At 38.5% G+C, this 16,388-nt stretch overlaps 1 protein-coding gene across 1 annotated transcript in view; it reads right to left on the reverse strand.

Annotated features, from left to right (window-relative positions):
* Nucleotides 1–16,388, reverse strand: part of LOC132824083 (puratrophin-1-like) — a 146,835-nt gene that overhangs the window by 54,274 nt on the left and 76,173 nt on the right. The window contains exons 10-11 of the mRNA XM_060838353.1: nucleotides 16,193–16,315; nucleotides 11,089–11,280 (exon numbers count right to left, since the gene is read on the reverse strand). Of these exons, the coding sequence (XP_060694336.1) occupies nucleotides 11,089–11,280; nucleotides 16,193–16,315 (315 nt within the window). The remainder of the gene's footprint in view (nucleotides 1–11,088; nucleotides 11,281–16,192; nucleotides 16,316–16,388) is intronic.

A 16,388-nucleotide genomic window follows, 5' to 3' on the forward strand; every position in this document is an offset into this window, starting at 1 on the left:
GATAGCCTCTGAGGGCATTTCAGCACTGGGTCAGGTTCCTCTGACTCAGCATCTGACATGGGCATTGTGTAATATATGGGAGTTCATTTCTTATGCCAGGAACACCTCAGTCAAATTTCACTCTCTTCCAGTGGCAAAGGTGTCGAGGTGGCTACCTCCGTTATGTCCATCTCTGATTCCGAAGACTTGACAACATTTATGATGAGGGTGAATCCATGAGTTCTGGCACCATTTGTGATGGTTTCGAGGAGCAAGGCACAGTTTACTTCCACACTGTTTGAGAAGTTGTGGCTTTCATATGGTTCACTTGCTCATTCAGGACAGTCATCCCTACACAAACTTTGTATGTCACTGGTCCTGACCTCGCTTTGACCATGCCTCTTACTCATATGGGGCCATTTCCATGATTTCTACACCATACTTTGTCCCTGTGTCAAACTGTTTCTTGCATGGCAGAGTCTTGTGACTGGAATTGGATTTCCTGAAGCTGTTTCATACACCACAACGTTTGGGAAGATCAGACTTCATCTAATAAAAAATCCCGATTCGTATTCCCCTTGCTCTCAAATTGCAGAGTAAAAGTGATATGTCTCACAATTGGAGGCGGCTTGGGGTCATAATATTCCTTAACTATGTCAGTCACTTCTTGAAAGGTTTTAGTATATAGTACATTTTCAGCAAAAGTTAGGCTCCCAATGGCAGAAGAAGCTGCAGCTCTGAGGCTGTCAGAAGAATTACTTATTGTTTTTTGTCTGCCAATATGTCATTTGCACAGAAAAATAACATATTCTTTCCACATATTGGGTCCAGTCCTCGACAGCAAGGCCAAATAAAGGCATGATATAAGAAATGATTGCCCCAACTCAAAGATGACTGTTGCGAGAGAGTTTCTTCAGGATTATGCTTTATTCTCATCATCATTGAAATAACTCCAGAGGTCGGTACTGCAAATGTGTTGCTGGTCAAAGCACAGCAGGCCAGGCAGCATCTCAGGAATAGAGAATTCGACGTTTCGAGCATAAGCCCTTCATCGAAACGTCGAATTCTCTATTCCTGAGATGCTGCCTGGCCTGCTGTGCTTTGACCAGCAACACATTTGCAGCTGTGATCTCCAGCATCTGCAGACCTAATTTTTTACTCCAGAGGTCGGTATCCCATCACCAAGCCACCCTTTAGTTGCACATGAACTGTCCTTGACTATAGTACTACCTCATACAGAATCAGGTACCAGTATCTGATGTTCACCTTTTCTAATGGCAGCCAGTTTACCAGTCCCAATCAAGGAACTCATATTTTATGAAGTCCAACTGGCTGACCTTGTTACAATTGCTTTACAAGCAGAGCAGTTGATGGGATTGATAGAGAGACTCTCAGATATTGAATCCTGCAGGGATGAGAGGCATCAAGCTCATCACAAAGGGCAAAGGACAGAGTACGGGGCATCAAGGGAGTAGAGGATGGAAAAATGGGATAGAAAATACACAGTAGTCATGACCTCAGTACAGGATCAACCAGCAAAGAAGCTGTTTTGAGACGGGCAAGGAGTCTTTGCACTTTCTTCAGATATTCACCATGGCTCCTTAGCACCTTCCATATTCACTACAATTCCACCTCAAACAGACCAGGGCAGCAAATACAAGGAAACATCAACACCTACAAATCATTCACCATCCTGACTTGGAAATATATCACAATTCCTTCAGTATCACTAGGTCAAAATCCTGGAACACACTCCATAATAGTAGTGTGAGTCTAATTACAACATAGCAGCTGTAGCGGTTCAAGAAACAGCTCACCATCACCTTCTCAAGGGCAACTAGGGATATGCAAGAAAATTCTCGTCTCTACATCCCATGAATGAATTTCTTAAAAATCATAAATGCCCGTTTTGCTGTTTCCAATTTCCTCATGGTGCAAGTCCATTGTCTTGGCCATATTCACTGCTCCCCCCTCCCTGGCTCCAACCATACAGTCTAGGGCCTCTCCTACGAATTATGTGCCTGCTTCTCCCGCAAGGAAAAGGAATGATATAGCACTGCTGTCTTCTATTGCCAGTTGTTCCCATTCATTAGAAACTGTATGTTGCAAAGCCAGCAAGTTCTCAGCAACAACATAGATCTAAACCGTTCTGAGGAGCATCAAGTGCATTTCTCCCATATTCGGAGCCAGGCATCCTGAAGCATCTGCTAATATATATGGTGGAAGGTGAGTACCTAGAGGTTGGTCGTCAGGATTGGGGGATGCACACATCTCGCCAGAGTACATCAGGTCACGCTGGATAAAATTCTTTCCTGTGTCAGCTATGCCAACTTATTTGGGGTGGGTGGCCTGCTCCTGCCATATTCTAAACAGAATCTTCCTCCTCTCTTCTTACAGCTTCCAGGAGGATCAACAGGTCCACATCAGAGGTTTCAGGCCTCTGTTTCTCCTGAGACATTCCAAATTGTTTTCAAACTAAGATTTTCCAAACTGAAGCTACAGTGTTTGAATAACAACTACACTAATGGCTGCCATGGTCTGTTTGAAATCTGATCCACAGTTGGTGAGTTCAGCCTCCGTACGTGATCCTGACTGTCATGGGACAACAAAGGTTTGGGATGCCCCCATGAAACTGGGGTTGATGATTCTTCTTGCATTCTTCGACAAAAGATCCACTGTTATTCGTGGCAATATCACAAGTGCAATCCTACATAGATTGATGTTTTGGTCATTACTCTTCAAAATGATTTTGGTGAAAATATTGGGTCTATTGGGCACTTGTTCATAGACAGCATCAAGATCTGTGTTGATATCAGAACCTTTTGGAAAATAATTACAACCTGATCCAGATGCAGGAGGGAATGCAATTGCCTCTGGTTTTTAATGTGGATAAATGTACTATAATGAGTAACTAACATCAAGCACTTACATAGTATGCCAGCTTAAACTAAGACCTCTTGCAAAGGAGCAAAGCCCAAGTTTAATGGCGCAAGAGTTTTGAAAGTTCTATGGTCAGTGGCAGAAGGCTATCAGAAACACAATTAGACTATCGGGATTTATAATTAGGATAAAGAGAGTACTGGAAAAATAATTAAAACAAAGACCAACAAATCTACCAGTGCATACTGCAAAAATGAGAAAAAAAAATGGAGGTAAAGTTGGTGTACATGTTTCAATCCTAATTTATTACATGCAAAATGGGCTATTTTCTCCTCATCGAGGTGCAGTGACTGTAATTGATACAATTTTCCACTCAGGGCACCTAGTAGAAGCAGCTGCTCTGCCAGCTCAGTTTCAGTACAACCACTTAAAGAACAAAGCTCACTTTTCTCTCCAACAGTGTGCCTTTATCTTAATCTCACAAGAGCACTACTTTCCCTTTTGCTCACTCCAGCCATTTTTGTAAGCTCCCTGAGCAACACTGGTAATTTAGTGCTGAAACATGGGCAGTTTTATTTTGAGTGTCTACACTGTGAACTGGCTAAAATGTGGCAAAACTATTTATACACAGAACTGTTACAACCAACAAAGAGGGGCCACCCTGAATGCTCTGGCTGTATTCAAGATATAGCCTCAGTGAAAAGAAACAACTTATAAAACAATACTATGCTTGCCAATGGGTTAACAAATATAGTCAACTCAATTTTAGACCACAGTGTAGGGTTGGCACACTCTTGCACTCAACAGACAAAACATTTCTATTCTACCATCTCTAATCCAGTCACATTTAAGAATAATTTAATATTTATCATGTGAGGCAATTCCATGATTAGACTCAGAGATAAGTACATGTAACTATCAGAACAATAGTTCAGAACTGGTAAACATTCTATCCCTTCAAACTAAAGCCACATAATTTTGAATTATCTTGACAATAACTTTTGACAATGAATAATTTAAGCTCTCTTAAAGGTCAAAAATATTTAATCGAACATTCCTGTTTTCAGCAGGCTTATGTAAAGACAAAAAAAGTAGTAATTTACCACTGCGGTACTCATACTGATTACTAGACATGTTTTAGAGAGAGACCTTAGCAACTGATCACATGCTGAATTGAATTATCCCACACAGCCTTAATGAGAATTCAGCAACAGGTTGTTCTTTTTGTAGGTCGAATATTATGTTGATAGAATGTTGTCAATAATAATATTTGGAAAGTGTCTTGAGTTGTATATTAAATGCAAGTTCTCTGCAAATACTCCTGCAAATAGAGCAGCTGAACAGAACTTTGCTGTTCGTTTGGGTTAGTGGGGAGAGCATATGAATTTGTAAACATAACTGCAGCTCATATACGAAAGTTTCTTGCTCAAAATTGGAAATCAAATCCTTTTTCTCAGTACATATTTCAACAGGAATAATGTTTCTTGTTATAACTGCAATGTAGTTCAAAGAATTATGTAACGTATAACCTAAATCCTTGATGCATTTCAATTAGGTACTTACATAAAGTAGAAAGAATGCCTGATAAAAATGCAATTGAAAGTGGATTTAACTTGGATGCGGCCATAGCTGCTGAATTATGCCATTAAAGGCATCATGTAATACAGATGCTGTGGTTACAATGATTTGAATAGGTACAGGAATGGATGGTTACTCTCTTCCACCTACCTTTATCATAATCAGGCCAGTTACTAAGGGGATGTCTGTTAGACTGTGCAGTATTCTCACAGCATGCAAATGATGGGAAAACCTCTGCTTTCAATTGAAACTTTTAACAAGGGGTGCCTTTACAGCTTCATGGAAATTATTTATGATCAGAAATGTCATGTTGATCTGATTGCAATCCCTTAATTTAAACATATACTAGGGTTTTTTTTATTAAATTAGCAATACGTGGAGTTGTTTGTCAAACTTTGTAACTGTCAAAATACTTATCACACACATTGGGCTCAAGTGGGGGAAAATGGAAGAAATCCCCAGATGCACTTCTACTGCTCTCTCGCCTGCCCAGCCCTAGTTGCAATTTTATTCAGAGATGGGGGTGCCTAGGACAATGTGCCAGCCTTGCCCCAATTAAGACCCTGAAATGGACAACAAATGACCAGTTAGGGGATGCTTTGCACCATGTCTTATTTTCAGGCTAAGGGGAAATAGTCATGCGTGGTAGAGAGGAGATAGTTGGGTGGGGGGGGGGGGGGGGAAGAGAGATGTGGCGACCAGAGGTGCCACTTTCAATTGTCTACTATCCAGACTGAGCATTAACCTCGCTCAGTCTATCCCCCTCTATGGGTATGTTTATTGCCCCTGTCAACTTCTTCATCAACACTGCCAAACTCCTCTCCACAAACCTCATCTCTCCTTTCTGCAGTGAAGCCATCTGCATTTAATTGCTCCTGGACACTAGGACTGAAAGTCAGCAGCTGCTTGTAGTGCTAATTTTGTCCACACCATTACTGGCAGTACTAAGCTGTCAGGCAATCAGATTTTATCATTAAATGGCTGTGGGACAACAGTACTGGCATGGATGCATTCTTTGCTGATTATGTCTAGAAAAGCTGTCATCTGAAAAATCCTGCTTATTGACTCTCTAAAATGTTGGCAATTTTAATGCTGCAAACAAGTATAAACAAACTAGAAAGTTACATTCTCCAATTTAAAAATCGTACTTCAACAGAATTGTTAATTTCTAAAATAAGCAACTGATCTACAACAGCAGTTTTATGCCAGAGTGTAAATGTGAAATTTCCACGATTACTGCAATAAAATGTAATTAATCTGGGTTGGTAAACAATCAGACTTATAAAATTATGAAGAGAATGGTAAGCTAAGGAACATGCATCTTCATAAGAGTCTGCCTTTTTCAGTGTGAAATTCTCATCTGGACCCTACTCTGGATTTCACCAATAATCCAGGTTGAAGTACTGAAGTAGTTCAACCACATTGCTGGTATTGGATTTTAGACGAGATCTTAAACTGGAGCCCAATCAAGCTGACCAGAAGGATATAAAATGTCCTAAAGTATTTGTGGAAGAACAAATGTCTGGCCAAACCTCATCAAGAATCACTTAAAAAGCTCAAATGACAGCTTCAATTTGCTGTGTGAAAGTAGGAATTTTACTTAAAAAGTAATTAATACATATGAAATTCTTTGGGATATTACGATAATGTGCAAGCTTCTTTTTTTATCTCAAAGAATACTTTTCAATGTATAAGTACACTGGATAATTGAGTAATTGGGACAGTCATTTCCAATCTCAAATTGATCTAGTCATAGAAAAAACAGACAAAAGAATTGTTGTGAAAAGAAGAAAATCACTCTCCTGAAAAGCTTAGTTTATCTGTCTAGCAGAAAAGATGATGCATTACTTGGAAGTACTGTTTGGGTTGATGAAAAAGATTTGGAAATCGGATAACTCATATGCTAAAGAGCTGGGTGTTTTTCCAGGCGTTTTCACCCATGAACCAGGGTAATGTTAGCTGGTTAAAAAAGAACTCTTGAAAACTACATTTGTGTTGGTGGAGTTTTGATATAGTTGAGGAAGCCCTATATAGCTATATTTGTCTACAAATAAAGTCTATCAGAAAACAAACAAAAACAGTGACACAGTAACTATGTGAAAAACATCTTTATTTTTCAATGTGAGCTGGTTTTTCAAACTTATAATGGCCTAATCTTTTACAATAAAGGTACTGAAAAATGTTGGCAGTTAGCTCTTTTTTTCTTTAGCTTGCTTTCTTTGGTTGAGTGCAATATAGTCTGCTATGTTGTCAATGCAGAGAAATACATTGAGTTTTCATGTTGCACTGCAACATTTTAGAGCATTTCTATAATCTTTGCAACTTCAGATTTGGAGTTGGGCAGATAAGTGGGCAGCATTGACAAACCTTCTCAATTGAAGAGTATATTGCATCTATCTGTTCCATTCTGCAACATGTGATGTTGTCTACCTCAAATATAAGTTTCTATGTCTGTCTTGGCTGAAATTCCATGCCAGCCTTCCTCAGGCAACTGAAAAAGCCTTGACATGGGGCTGTTTGTCCTCATTCTATTCCCAACTCATTCTCTGCATCTTGCTCAGTTGTTGTCTTTTGAACACAGTATAGTGGAACCAGTTTACAATTATGGCTTCTATCCCCAGCTCCTACACCTTCTTGATCACAAACAGCTATCTTCTGGAAGGGCTGGGTTGATCTCCTCCTTATTGATGGCCTTGATAAAGTGAGAAATCAGCTGGCTCCTATGGTTGATTCTAGGTTCCTTATCACCTCTGATCCATTATCTGGAGTGTAATCGTGATGTTGAGAGACAAGAATGTCAGCTTGACTTTTGAGGCTGATGATGTCAGGATGTTTGGGGCAGTTGTCTGTACTGATTATAATTTTTGCTTTTCTTCAGTTATTTAATTTGTCGACACTCCTGATTCATGACTCAAACATGCTGGAGTTCATCCAGGTGGTTTTGTTAACTTCACATCCCATGAAAGAATAAATACAGAGCCGAGTAGGTAACATTTTGACATTTGCAAATAAACATTGTATTCCAGATTGTTCTATTATAAGAAGAGCAGGACTTTTTTTAAACAAAAACTGAAATTCCTGAAAAACTTCAGCAGGTTTGGCAGGATCTTCAGCAATTTCTGTTTTTATTTTTGATTTCTAGCATCCACAGTTTTTTTGCTTTTTTGTTGAAGACTTACTAAAAAAATTGATCTTGGGACTTAAGCATTGAAAACATGGAAAACTGTGGGGAAGACACCTTACATTATTCTTGTGTATCCTTCTGTGTGGTAATATATAATGGAATTTAGACTGTAGCTTGAGAAAGTTCATATGACTGCCCTTTCAACAATACATGCAACGGGCAAACAAGGAATCAAAAGGACAAGCAGAAAACACAGCGGGATGAACTGGCAACTAATTCTTCAATATTAATACATGTGACATGAAGATTGTTGGACTTGAAGATGTATTATAGTCTTGTAAAATGCACCCCACACCCTCTGTGTGAAATCTACCATTCCCTTTTTGGGTCATGCTTTTACCAAGCTCTCATTCGGGGCATGGTAACAGAACACTCAGGAAAGGAAAGTTATGCTCAACATTTGCTGCTTGTGGCTGTAAGATGCAGATAAGAGAGACAATGTGGATGAAGAAAGCATTTGATAAGATGCCATAAGATCAGCTTGTGTGGAGCCCACTAGGGAACAGGCAAAATATAGGATTTAGGGTTGTGCAATGTGGCCGACTTGATAAGGGAGCTTAAGGTGAAGGAATCCTTAGGAGACAGTCATCATAATATGATTGAATTTGCTCTGCAATTTGAGAGGGAGAAGATAGAGACATGAGGAAGGGCTGGGCAGAATCAATTGGGAGAGGAGCCTAGCAAGAAAGACAGTGGAATAGCAAAGGTAGGAGCTTCTGGGAGTAATTCAGGAGACACAGCAGAAATTCATCCCAAGGGAAAAGAAGGATGGTCAGGCTGGATAAAACAACCATGGTTGACTAGGAAAGTCGGGGATAGCATAAAAGCAAAAGAGAAAGCATATAATGTGGCCAAGGGCAATGGAAAACCAGAGAATTGGAAAGCTTACAAAGACTAACAGAGGACAATAAGAAGGGAGAGGATTAAATATGAGGGTAAACTAGACAGTAATATGAAGGAAGACTGTAAGAATTTCTTTAGACATATAAAGGGCACAGGAGAGGCAAACGTAGACATTGGGCTGCTGGAAATTGACGCTGGATAGCAGTAGGGAACAAGGAAACGGCTGAGGAACTGAATAATTACTTTGCGTGGCTCTTCACAGTGGAAGACACATGTAATATCCCAAAAATTCAAGAGAGTAACGAGGCAGAGCTGAGTATGGTGGCTGTCACCAAGGAGAAGATGCTAGGAAAGCTGAATGGCCTGAAGACGGATAAACAACCTGGACCAGATGACTACACCCCAGAATTCTGAGGAAGATAGCTGAAGAGACAGTGGAGGCGTTAGTGGTGACCTTTCAGGAATTGCTAGAATCAGGGAGGTTCCCAGAGGACTGGAAAATCACAAACGTGACACTCCTGTTTAAAAACGGACTAAGGCAAAAGATGGAAAATTACAGACTGATTAGCCTAGCCTGGGTCACGGGTAACCTCCTGGAATCTATTTTGAAGGAAGAGATTTCTGAATACTTGGGAATGTATGGCAAAATAGGGCAAAGTCAGCATGGTTTCATAAAAGGAAGGTCAAGACTGACAAATCTGCTGGAATTCTTTGAGGAAGTACTGAGCAGGTTTGACCAAGGAGAATCAAAGGATGTTATCTACCTGGACTTCAAGATGGCCTTTGACAAGGTGCCGCACAGGAGGCTACTGAGTAAGATAAGGTCCTATGGCGTTAGAGGAAAGGTGCTAACATGGATAAAAGCTTGGCTGTCTGGCAGAGAATGAGGATAAATGGGTCTTTCTCAGGAGGTAGCCAATGACTAGTGACCGCAAGGTTCAATGTTGTGACCACAACTTTTCACTTTATACATTAACAATTTAGATGAAGGAACTGAGGGCATTCTGGCTAAGTTTGCAGATGATACAAAGGTAGCATAGGAGGCGGGGAAACTGCAGAAAGATTTGGACAGGTTAGGAGAGTGAGCAAAGAAGTGGAAGATGGAGTGCAATGTGGGAAAGTGTGAGGCCATGGACTTTAGTAGGAAGATAAGAAGTATGGACTATTTTCTAAATGGGGAGAAAATTCAGAAGTCTGAAGCTCAAAGAGACGTGAGAGTTCTAGTGCAGATTCTCTCAAGGTAAATTTGCAGGTTGAGTCAGTAGTTAGCAAGGCAAATGTAATGATGGCATTAGAGAGGATTTGACTATAAAAGTAGGGAATGTACCTCTGAGGCTCTATAAGGCTCTGGTCAGACCACATTTGGAGTACTGTGTGCAGTTTTGAGTCCCATATCTCAGGAAGAATGTACTGGTACTGGAGCATGTTCATGGGAGGTTCACGAGAATGGTCCCAGGAATGAAAAGCTCAACATTCGAGGAATGTTTGAGGATTCTGGGTCTATACTCGCTCAAGTTTAGAAGGATGAGGGATGATCTAATTGAAACCTACAGAATACTGAGTGGCCTGGACAGAGTAGATGTTGGGAATATGCGTCTACTGGTGGGAGAGACTAGGACCCAAGGTCACACCTTAGAGTTATGGTAAGACCTTTTAGAATGGAGATAAGCAGGAACGTCTTCAGTCAGAGAGTGATGAATCTATGGAATTCACTGCCACAGAAGGCTGAGGAGGCCAGGTCATTGAGTATATTTAAGACTGAGATAGATAGGTTCTTGAGTATTAAGGGGATCAATGGTTACAGGAGAAAGCAGAAGAATGGGGTTGAGAAAAGTATCAACTATGATAGAATGGTGGAGCAGACTTGATGGGCTGAATGGCCTAACCCCACTCCTATGTCTTATGGTCTTAAGACACGTTATTTTACAGGTTATTAAAAAGAGGATTTGTGAATAAGGTGAAATAAAATGGCATGGATTGAGGATTGTTTAACAGATGGGACATAAAGATGGAAAATAAACTAGTAATTTTCAGGATGTCAGGCCACAATCTGTACCACAATCTCACTACTTATATTACATATCAATGATTTAAGATGAAGGAATCAAATATAAAACCATACATGCAGAGTTACTGACAATATAGCTAAGACAGAAAGCAAGCAGTGGAGATGCAAAGATGCTACAAGATGAGACAAACAGTTTGTAAGAAAGACACAAATGGAATAATTTGCAGAAATGTGAAGTGGGACAAAAAATAGAAAAACAGAATATATTTTTAAATACTGAATAAGTATTGATACCCAGAGGAACCTGGGTTTCCCTATACACAATCATTCAAAGTTAACTGTGAATACAGTAACCAGCTGGAAAAGCAAATGTATGTAAGCCAAAGTTTTCAAAAAAAGCGGGCTTAAAGGGGGGCAAATGACCTTCTTCAACTCTTCTTTCTTATATCATAATTTAGTGTTTGTGCTGGAACATGTAACAGAATAAATGTACATGTTATTGCAAACGTTTATCAAATAATTTGCTGAAGCCACACTAAGCAATGAGCACTTCAGTTCATTTCTTAAATCCATCTTTGCAATAACTTTAAAACAAATTATTTATCATTCCACTTACCTTGTCAAAGAATTTGTGCAATTTTAAAGTCTTGTCAATCTTTAGTCTGCATTCACCCAGGTTCTTTAGAAATTCATCATACTGCTTTCTGTGTGCCTGCAACTTTTCTTCAAAAACATGCAATGCTGGTGATTTGAAGTCTTGCCACTGGCCTAGCCTCTTCAAAAGTTCTTTGCCTTTCCTGCAATACTCCTATAATGAAATAGGATGTCTTTTCAAAACTTACCAAAAACATAATATTTTTCTAGAGAAGTCTTGTCTTGGAAAAAGTAAAACAGATCATTTAATTATTTAGCTGCTGTCATTTCCTAACTTAACAATTAGCACACTTCATAAACAACATATCAACTTCTTTTCATATGACCTGAACAATTCCTTGGTTAAAAGTCAATGTTAAATGTAGTCTTCAGTATAGTATTGGGAGATGTATTTTACTTTATTATAACACTAAGTCACAACTTCAGGCCAATGTAATACTGCTCTATGCAAAATGATACTGAAGCACGTATGTTCAATATAGTTGGAATAAAATAAATCAATAATGGTTAAAGGTATTAACATTGAAAAAGAACATTAATTTTAAAAGAATGTGTCTAAAGTGTTTTTAAGAAAAGCTGCATTATTTCTCAGAAATTATAATTTAAAAAAAAACACCGTGCCATGCCCTAAAGACTGTCCAGCTACTTGGAGATCCAATTTCAATATGATACTCCAGACAATGTCAGAAAGCAATGAAAAGGCTAAAACAATCAATCCAATAAATTTTTTAACATGGTACGAGTATCAAATAATTAAATTTTTAACCACAAAGGTTAAACTATACATTTTCTTCTAACTTTAGATAATTAGCACTTTAATTTTAATTGGACTTCATCATTCCATTGACTCTAACTTTAAAAAATAAGTTAATGCACAGAAAAGCAGTCCACACAAAAGTTGACTTAAAACAAGCTGGTGGGCAAAGCCTTCACCTAAATAACTTCTGGGGTTCTTCTGAAAATTTGACTTTTAGGCTCAGGAGGTCACTGTAGTAGACAATGACAGTTGGGCAATTCTTAATTATAAAATGACTAATTATTTTACATTGAGGTCTGGCAATAGCAAGAATACTAGCTTCAGTTATTCAAAATAACTGGTCAGTTGTGAATTTCTTGATCAATTCTCTGACCCAAACATGTCAGCCCTCTCCATTTTCCAATTACAGTGCAACGTCTTTGACTCAAAGATTAATCAAATTCAATCTCATTGCTGTGAAACATTGATTTGCAGCTACTGAGCAATTAAACTCCTTTAATATTAACATATGTATTTTAAGAAATTTAATTCGCCAGCTCTTTTCAAAATCAAGTTGAATATATTAACAGCAATTACTGTATTACCCAGGAGTGTAAATTAACAGATATTTACCATTTACACTTCCTTGCCAAGAAACCTAAATCACTGTTCAAGTTGTTAAAAGATGATAACAGCAATATCCTAAAGCACCAAATGAAGAGGGACAATTAAAGCAATTAAAAGGCATTCTTAAATTAAGAAAGTTGCACCCTCAAAATTTGGGAGATCTGGAGGAAACAGAAGGAAAGTAGAAAACTGGATTATACAACTAAAAACTAACTGGTTGACTGTTCAGTTCAAAGATAGCAGCTCAGGAATGTAAGATACGTGAACTTGGAGAACTTAGTATCGGGAGCTAAAATAAAAGCAAAATGAACAACTTAATATACCAGCATGTCAAAAAAATTAAATTAAATTTGTCTATATGGTTGCAAAATAGTATATTGTACAGTTAACAAACCTAAACATACAGGTGACTTGCGTACATGTTGACTGGCAAGGATCAAATATCAAGCTCATAATGTTTTAGATATGAAGCAGAGCCTGGCTTACATTTTTTTTGACAATCTTGAAACAACCCTCACTTTACCAACAAAATATTTTGAATCTTTACATTGTACAATGAATTCAATTCACTGATGCGAAGGTAACTTTAAAATTCTTAACTCTTCAGTGAAACTATCTATCAGAAATCTGAGGTATATTTCAACCCAGCTCCTAGAAACAATGGTGCTGACAGCTAACAGCTGTTCCACAAGTAAGTTTGATAAAGAGATCTGCAAGTCTTTATCCAACTGGTTGAAATTTGGCAGGGAAGGTAGAGTGGAAGCATTTTCAATTATGTCAAACCGGCAGGATCCAACTTCACTTTTAACATCTTTTCCTGAGCATGAGATGGGGACGTCAAACTGAACTTCGCAAGATCATTCTTTATATATGCCCGATTCCAAAGACGTAATCAGGACTGGACTAAAATTTGAACAGGCATGAATGGAGACATTGTGGAAGCTCTGTTGCACTAAACTGGATTACAGAAGCAGATCAGTCCCAGGAGGAAGCTGAATTTGGAATGTACAGTCTGAGTATGCGCTATGCTCCTAACTGACCAATGAATGCACCAATTTAAACATCTGATCACTTAATTTTCTCTAACCCATATAGACCAAGAAATCTTTCTGTTAAGGTAATCCACAACTTTTTGTAATTTTAAATGCCTAGTCTAAACTTTTTTCAAAAGTAAGAAGAGCTAGTTCACTTAGTGATCGCAAAATTGAAAATTTTAGTTATGGATCATTTTAATAGACTTTGAATTTTTTCTAGTTGTCTTTAACACACAGTGAGAGAAAACAAAAATTGAATACAACATCCTCGATGAAGCCTTATTGAAATATTGTGAAAAATCTCCATGGAGTTAATTTTAACTTCCTAAAATACCTCAATGAGATTAGGGGCAGGAAGCCGCTTAGTGCTGACATTTTAGGAGCAGCCTATCTTAGTGGATGAAACACCTGCCTGCTTTAAGACTCTATAAATATGTAAATCAAAAGTCCTGATGACCGACTCTGACCTGAAACATCGATTTTCCTGGTCCTTGGACGCTGCCTGACCTGCCGTGCTTTTCCAGCAACACACTCGCAAATCAGATCTCCAGTGAGGTTTATATTTGGTTGTTGGTAAATTGTTGGAATCTTTTAAGGAAGTGGTAAGGAATATTGGAAAATCAAATCACAATCCATCAGAGTCAACATGGTTCTATGAAAGTAAATCATGTTGAACTAATTTGCTTGTATTGTTTGAAAATGTAACAGGCAATTTGGATAATGGAGATCCTGTAGATTAAATATATCTAGACTTGCAAAATGCATTTGGTAAGGTGCCACACAAAAGGCTAATACACAAGGTAAGATTATATGGTGGCAGAGGTAATATATTAGCATGGATAGAGGATTGACTAACCAACAGAAAGAGAGAGTTGGAGAAAAATGTCTTTATCTGTTTTGTAAACTATAACTAGTTGAGTGCCACAGAGTTCACTCCTCCAGCTCTAATTAGCTAAAATCTATATTAAGACTTGGATACAGGAATAGAATGTACTATAGCCAAAGTTGTAGGTGATACTAAAATAGGTGTTGTTTACAATATGGATAGATTAGGTGACTGGGCCAAAATTTGGCAGATTGCGATTAATGTGGATAAGTGTGAAGTTGTCCATTTTGCATGGATGAACAGACAGGCAACCTATTTTCTAAATGGAGAGAATCTTCAAAATCCTTTGATGAAAGGGATCTGGGTATCCTTGTGCATGTACCGTAGAAAATTAGTATGCAGGTACAGGATGTAGTTTGGAGGATAAATAGGACTTTGGCATTTATGCTAAAGAAATAGAGTATAAAAGTACGAAATGTTGTTGCAATTTACACGGCTTCAGTGAGACCTCATTTGGAGAACTATGTACAGTTTTGGTCCCCTTGAGGAAGGATTTAGTTGCAGTGGAGGCAGTTCAGTCACTAGATTGAACTCCACAGATGAAAGGTTTGTCTTATGTAGAGACTATGAGGTCAATACTTACTAGAATTTAGAAGAACAGGAGGAAATTTAATTAAGGTATATAAGAAGATGCTAAAGAGGATTTACAAAGATGCAGAGCGGATGTCTCCCCATGTCAGGCAATCTAGAACAAAAGATCATAGTTTTAGGCTCAGGGGTATTAGACTTAAAACAGAGACAAGGAGGAATTACTTCTCTCAAAAGGTCATGAATCTGTGGAATTCACTACCCCACACGTACTGGATGCTGGGACACAGAATAAATTTGAGGAGATAAACAGATCTTTAGTGAGTAACAGGTTGAATGGTTATGGGGAGGTGGCAGGAAGGGGGAGGTGATGCTGGCTGAGGTAAGATTAGCCACGATCATATGAAATGGTAGAGCGGGCTCAAGAGACTGAAACCTACTCCTGTTTCTATTTCTTAGGTTCTAATGTTCTAGATGTTATGGACCAGGTCAGACCCCCTCAAAACATTTCAAGAAAGGAACCTGGACCCTAACTTTTCTAGCTGTTTTAAGTAAGTGTAAAGTGGATATTCTATGAGTGAGCCAGCTTGTTCCAACTACTTGCAACATTCCCCATAAACACTCCTGGACATAAAAAGGAAAAATCAAACACAGGTCCTACAGAAGAGATGGCAGAGAGATTCAGCATGGAACAACTTTTTTCCATGTAGCTATTTCTTTGATCAGCAACCTCAAAGCTAACTGGCTGCTTGCTCTGAACAGCCAGACTGCTAAAACTAAACCAAACCAAACCTGAGAAAAGCGGAGTTGGGAGAACCGGCCACTCCCCTTTCATTGTACAAGTACATTTTTTAAACTTAAAAGCTTCTTCAAGTAGATCAAGCCAGAGATTTTGCAACCTGTGTTGCAAAACACTTCTGTAAAAAATTAAGGACAACACAACCTTGTTAAAGGAACAGCATCAACACATAGGACACGTATGTAGCAAAACACTCAGATTTATCGAGAAGATCAGTCCCCAAAGGACAAGTTGATTAATTTCAAGCGTAATCTTAATTGCCACTAAAATGTATAAGAGAAACAATTCTTCAGTTGTAAATTCAGCTTTAAGTTATCTTACAGTGGACTCAGACTTGAGGGGTGCAGGCAAGTGTCTTGGAATTAGTTAGGAATCAATGGGATACCAAAATGGAAAAATGCTTTAGGACAGGAGTCAAAATATTTTATTTGGTCAACCAAAGTAATTTATACGTACATAAGCAACATTGCAAAAGCTCTTGAACTCTCCCTGTGTCCTTAGCAATGAATCCAGTGAATCCTCTAACTCGTTACATCTCTCCAGTTGCTTTTCTCCAACTTCCTCTATCCAATTACTCACCTGAAAAAGATATCAATATCACAAAGGAAGCTGCACATATAATAGCCTTGTTCATATTTGTAAACAAACTCAT

The sequence above is a fragment of the Hemiscyllium ocellatum genome, chromosome 17 (genome assembly GCF_020745735.1).
Source record: "Hemiscyllium ocellatum isolate sHemOce1 chromosome 17, sHemOce1.pat.X.cur, whole genome shotgun sequence".
Lineage (NCBI taxonomy): Eukaryota > Metazoa > Chordata > Chondrichthyes > Orectolobiformes > Hemiscylliidae > Hemiscyllium > Hemiscyllium ocellatum.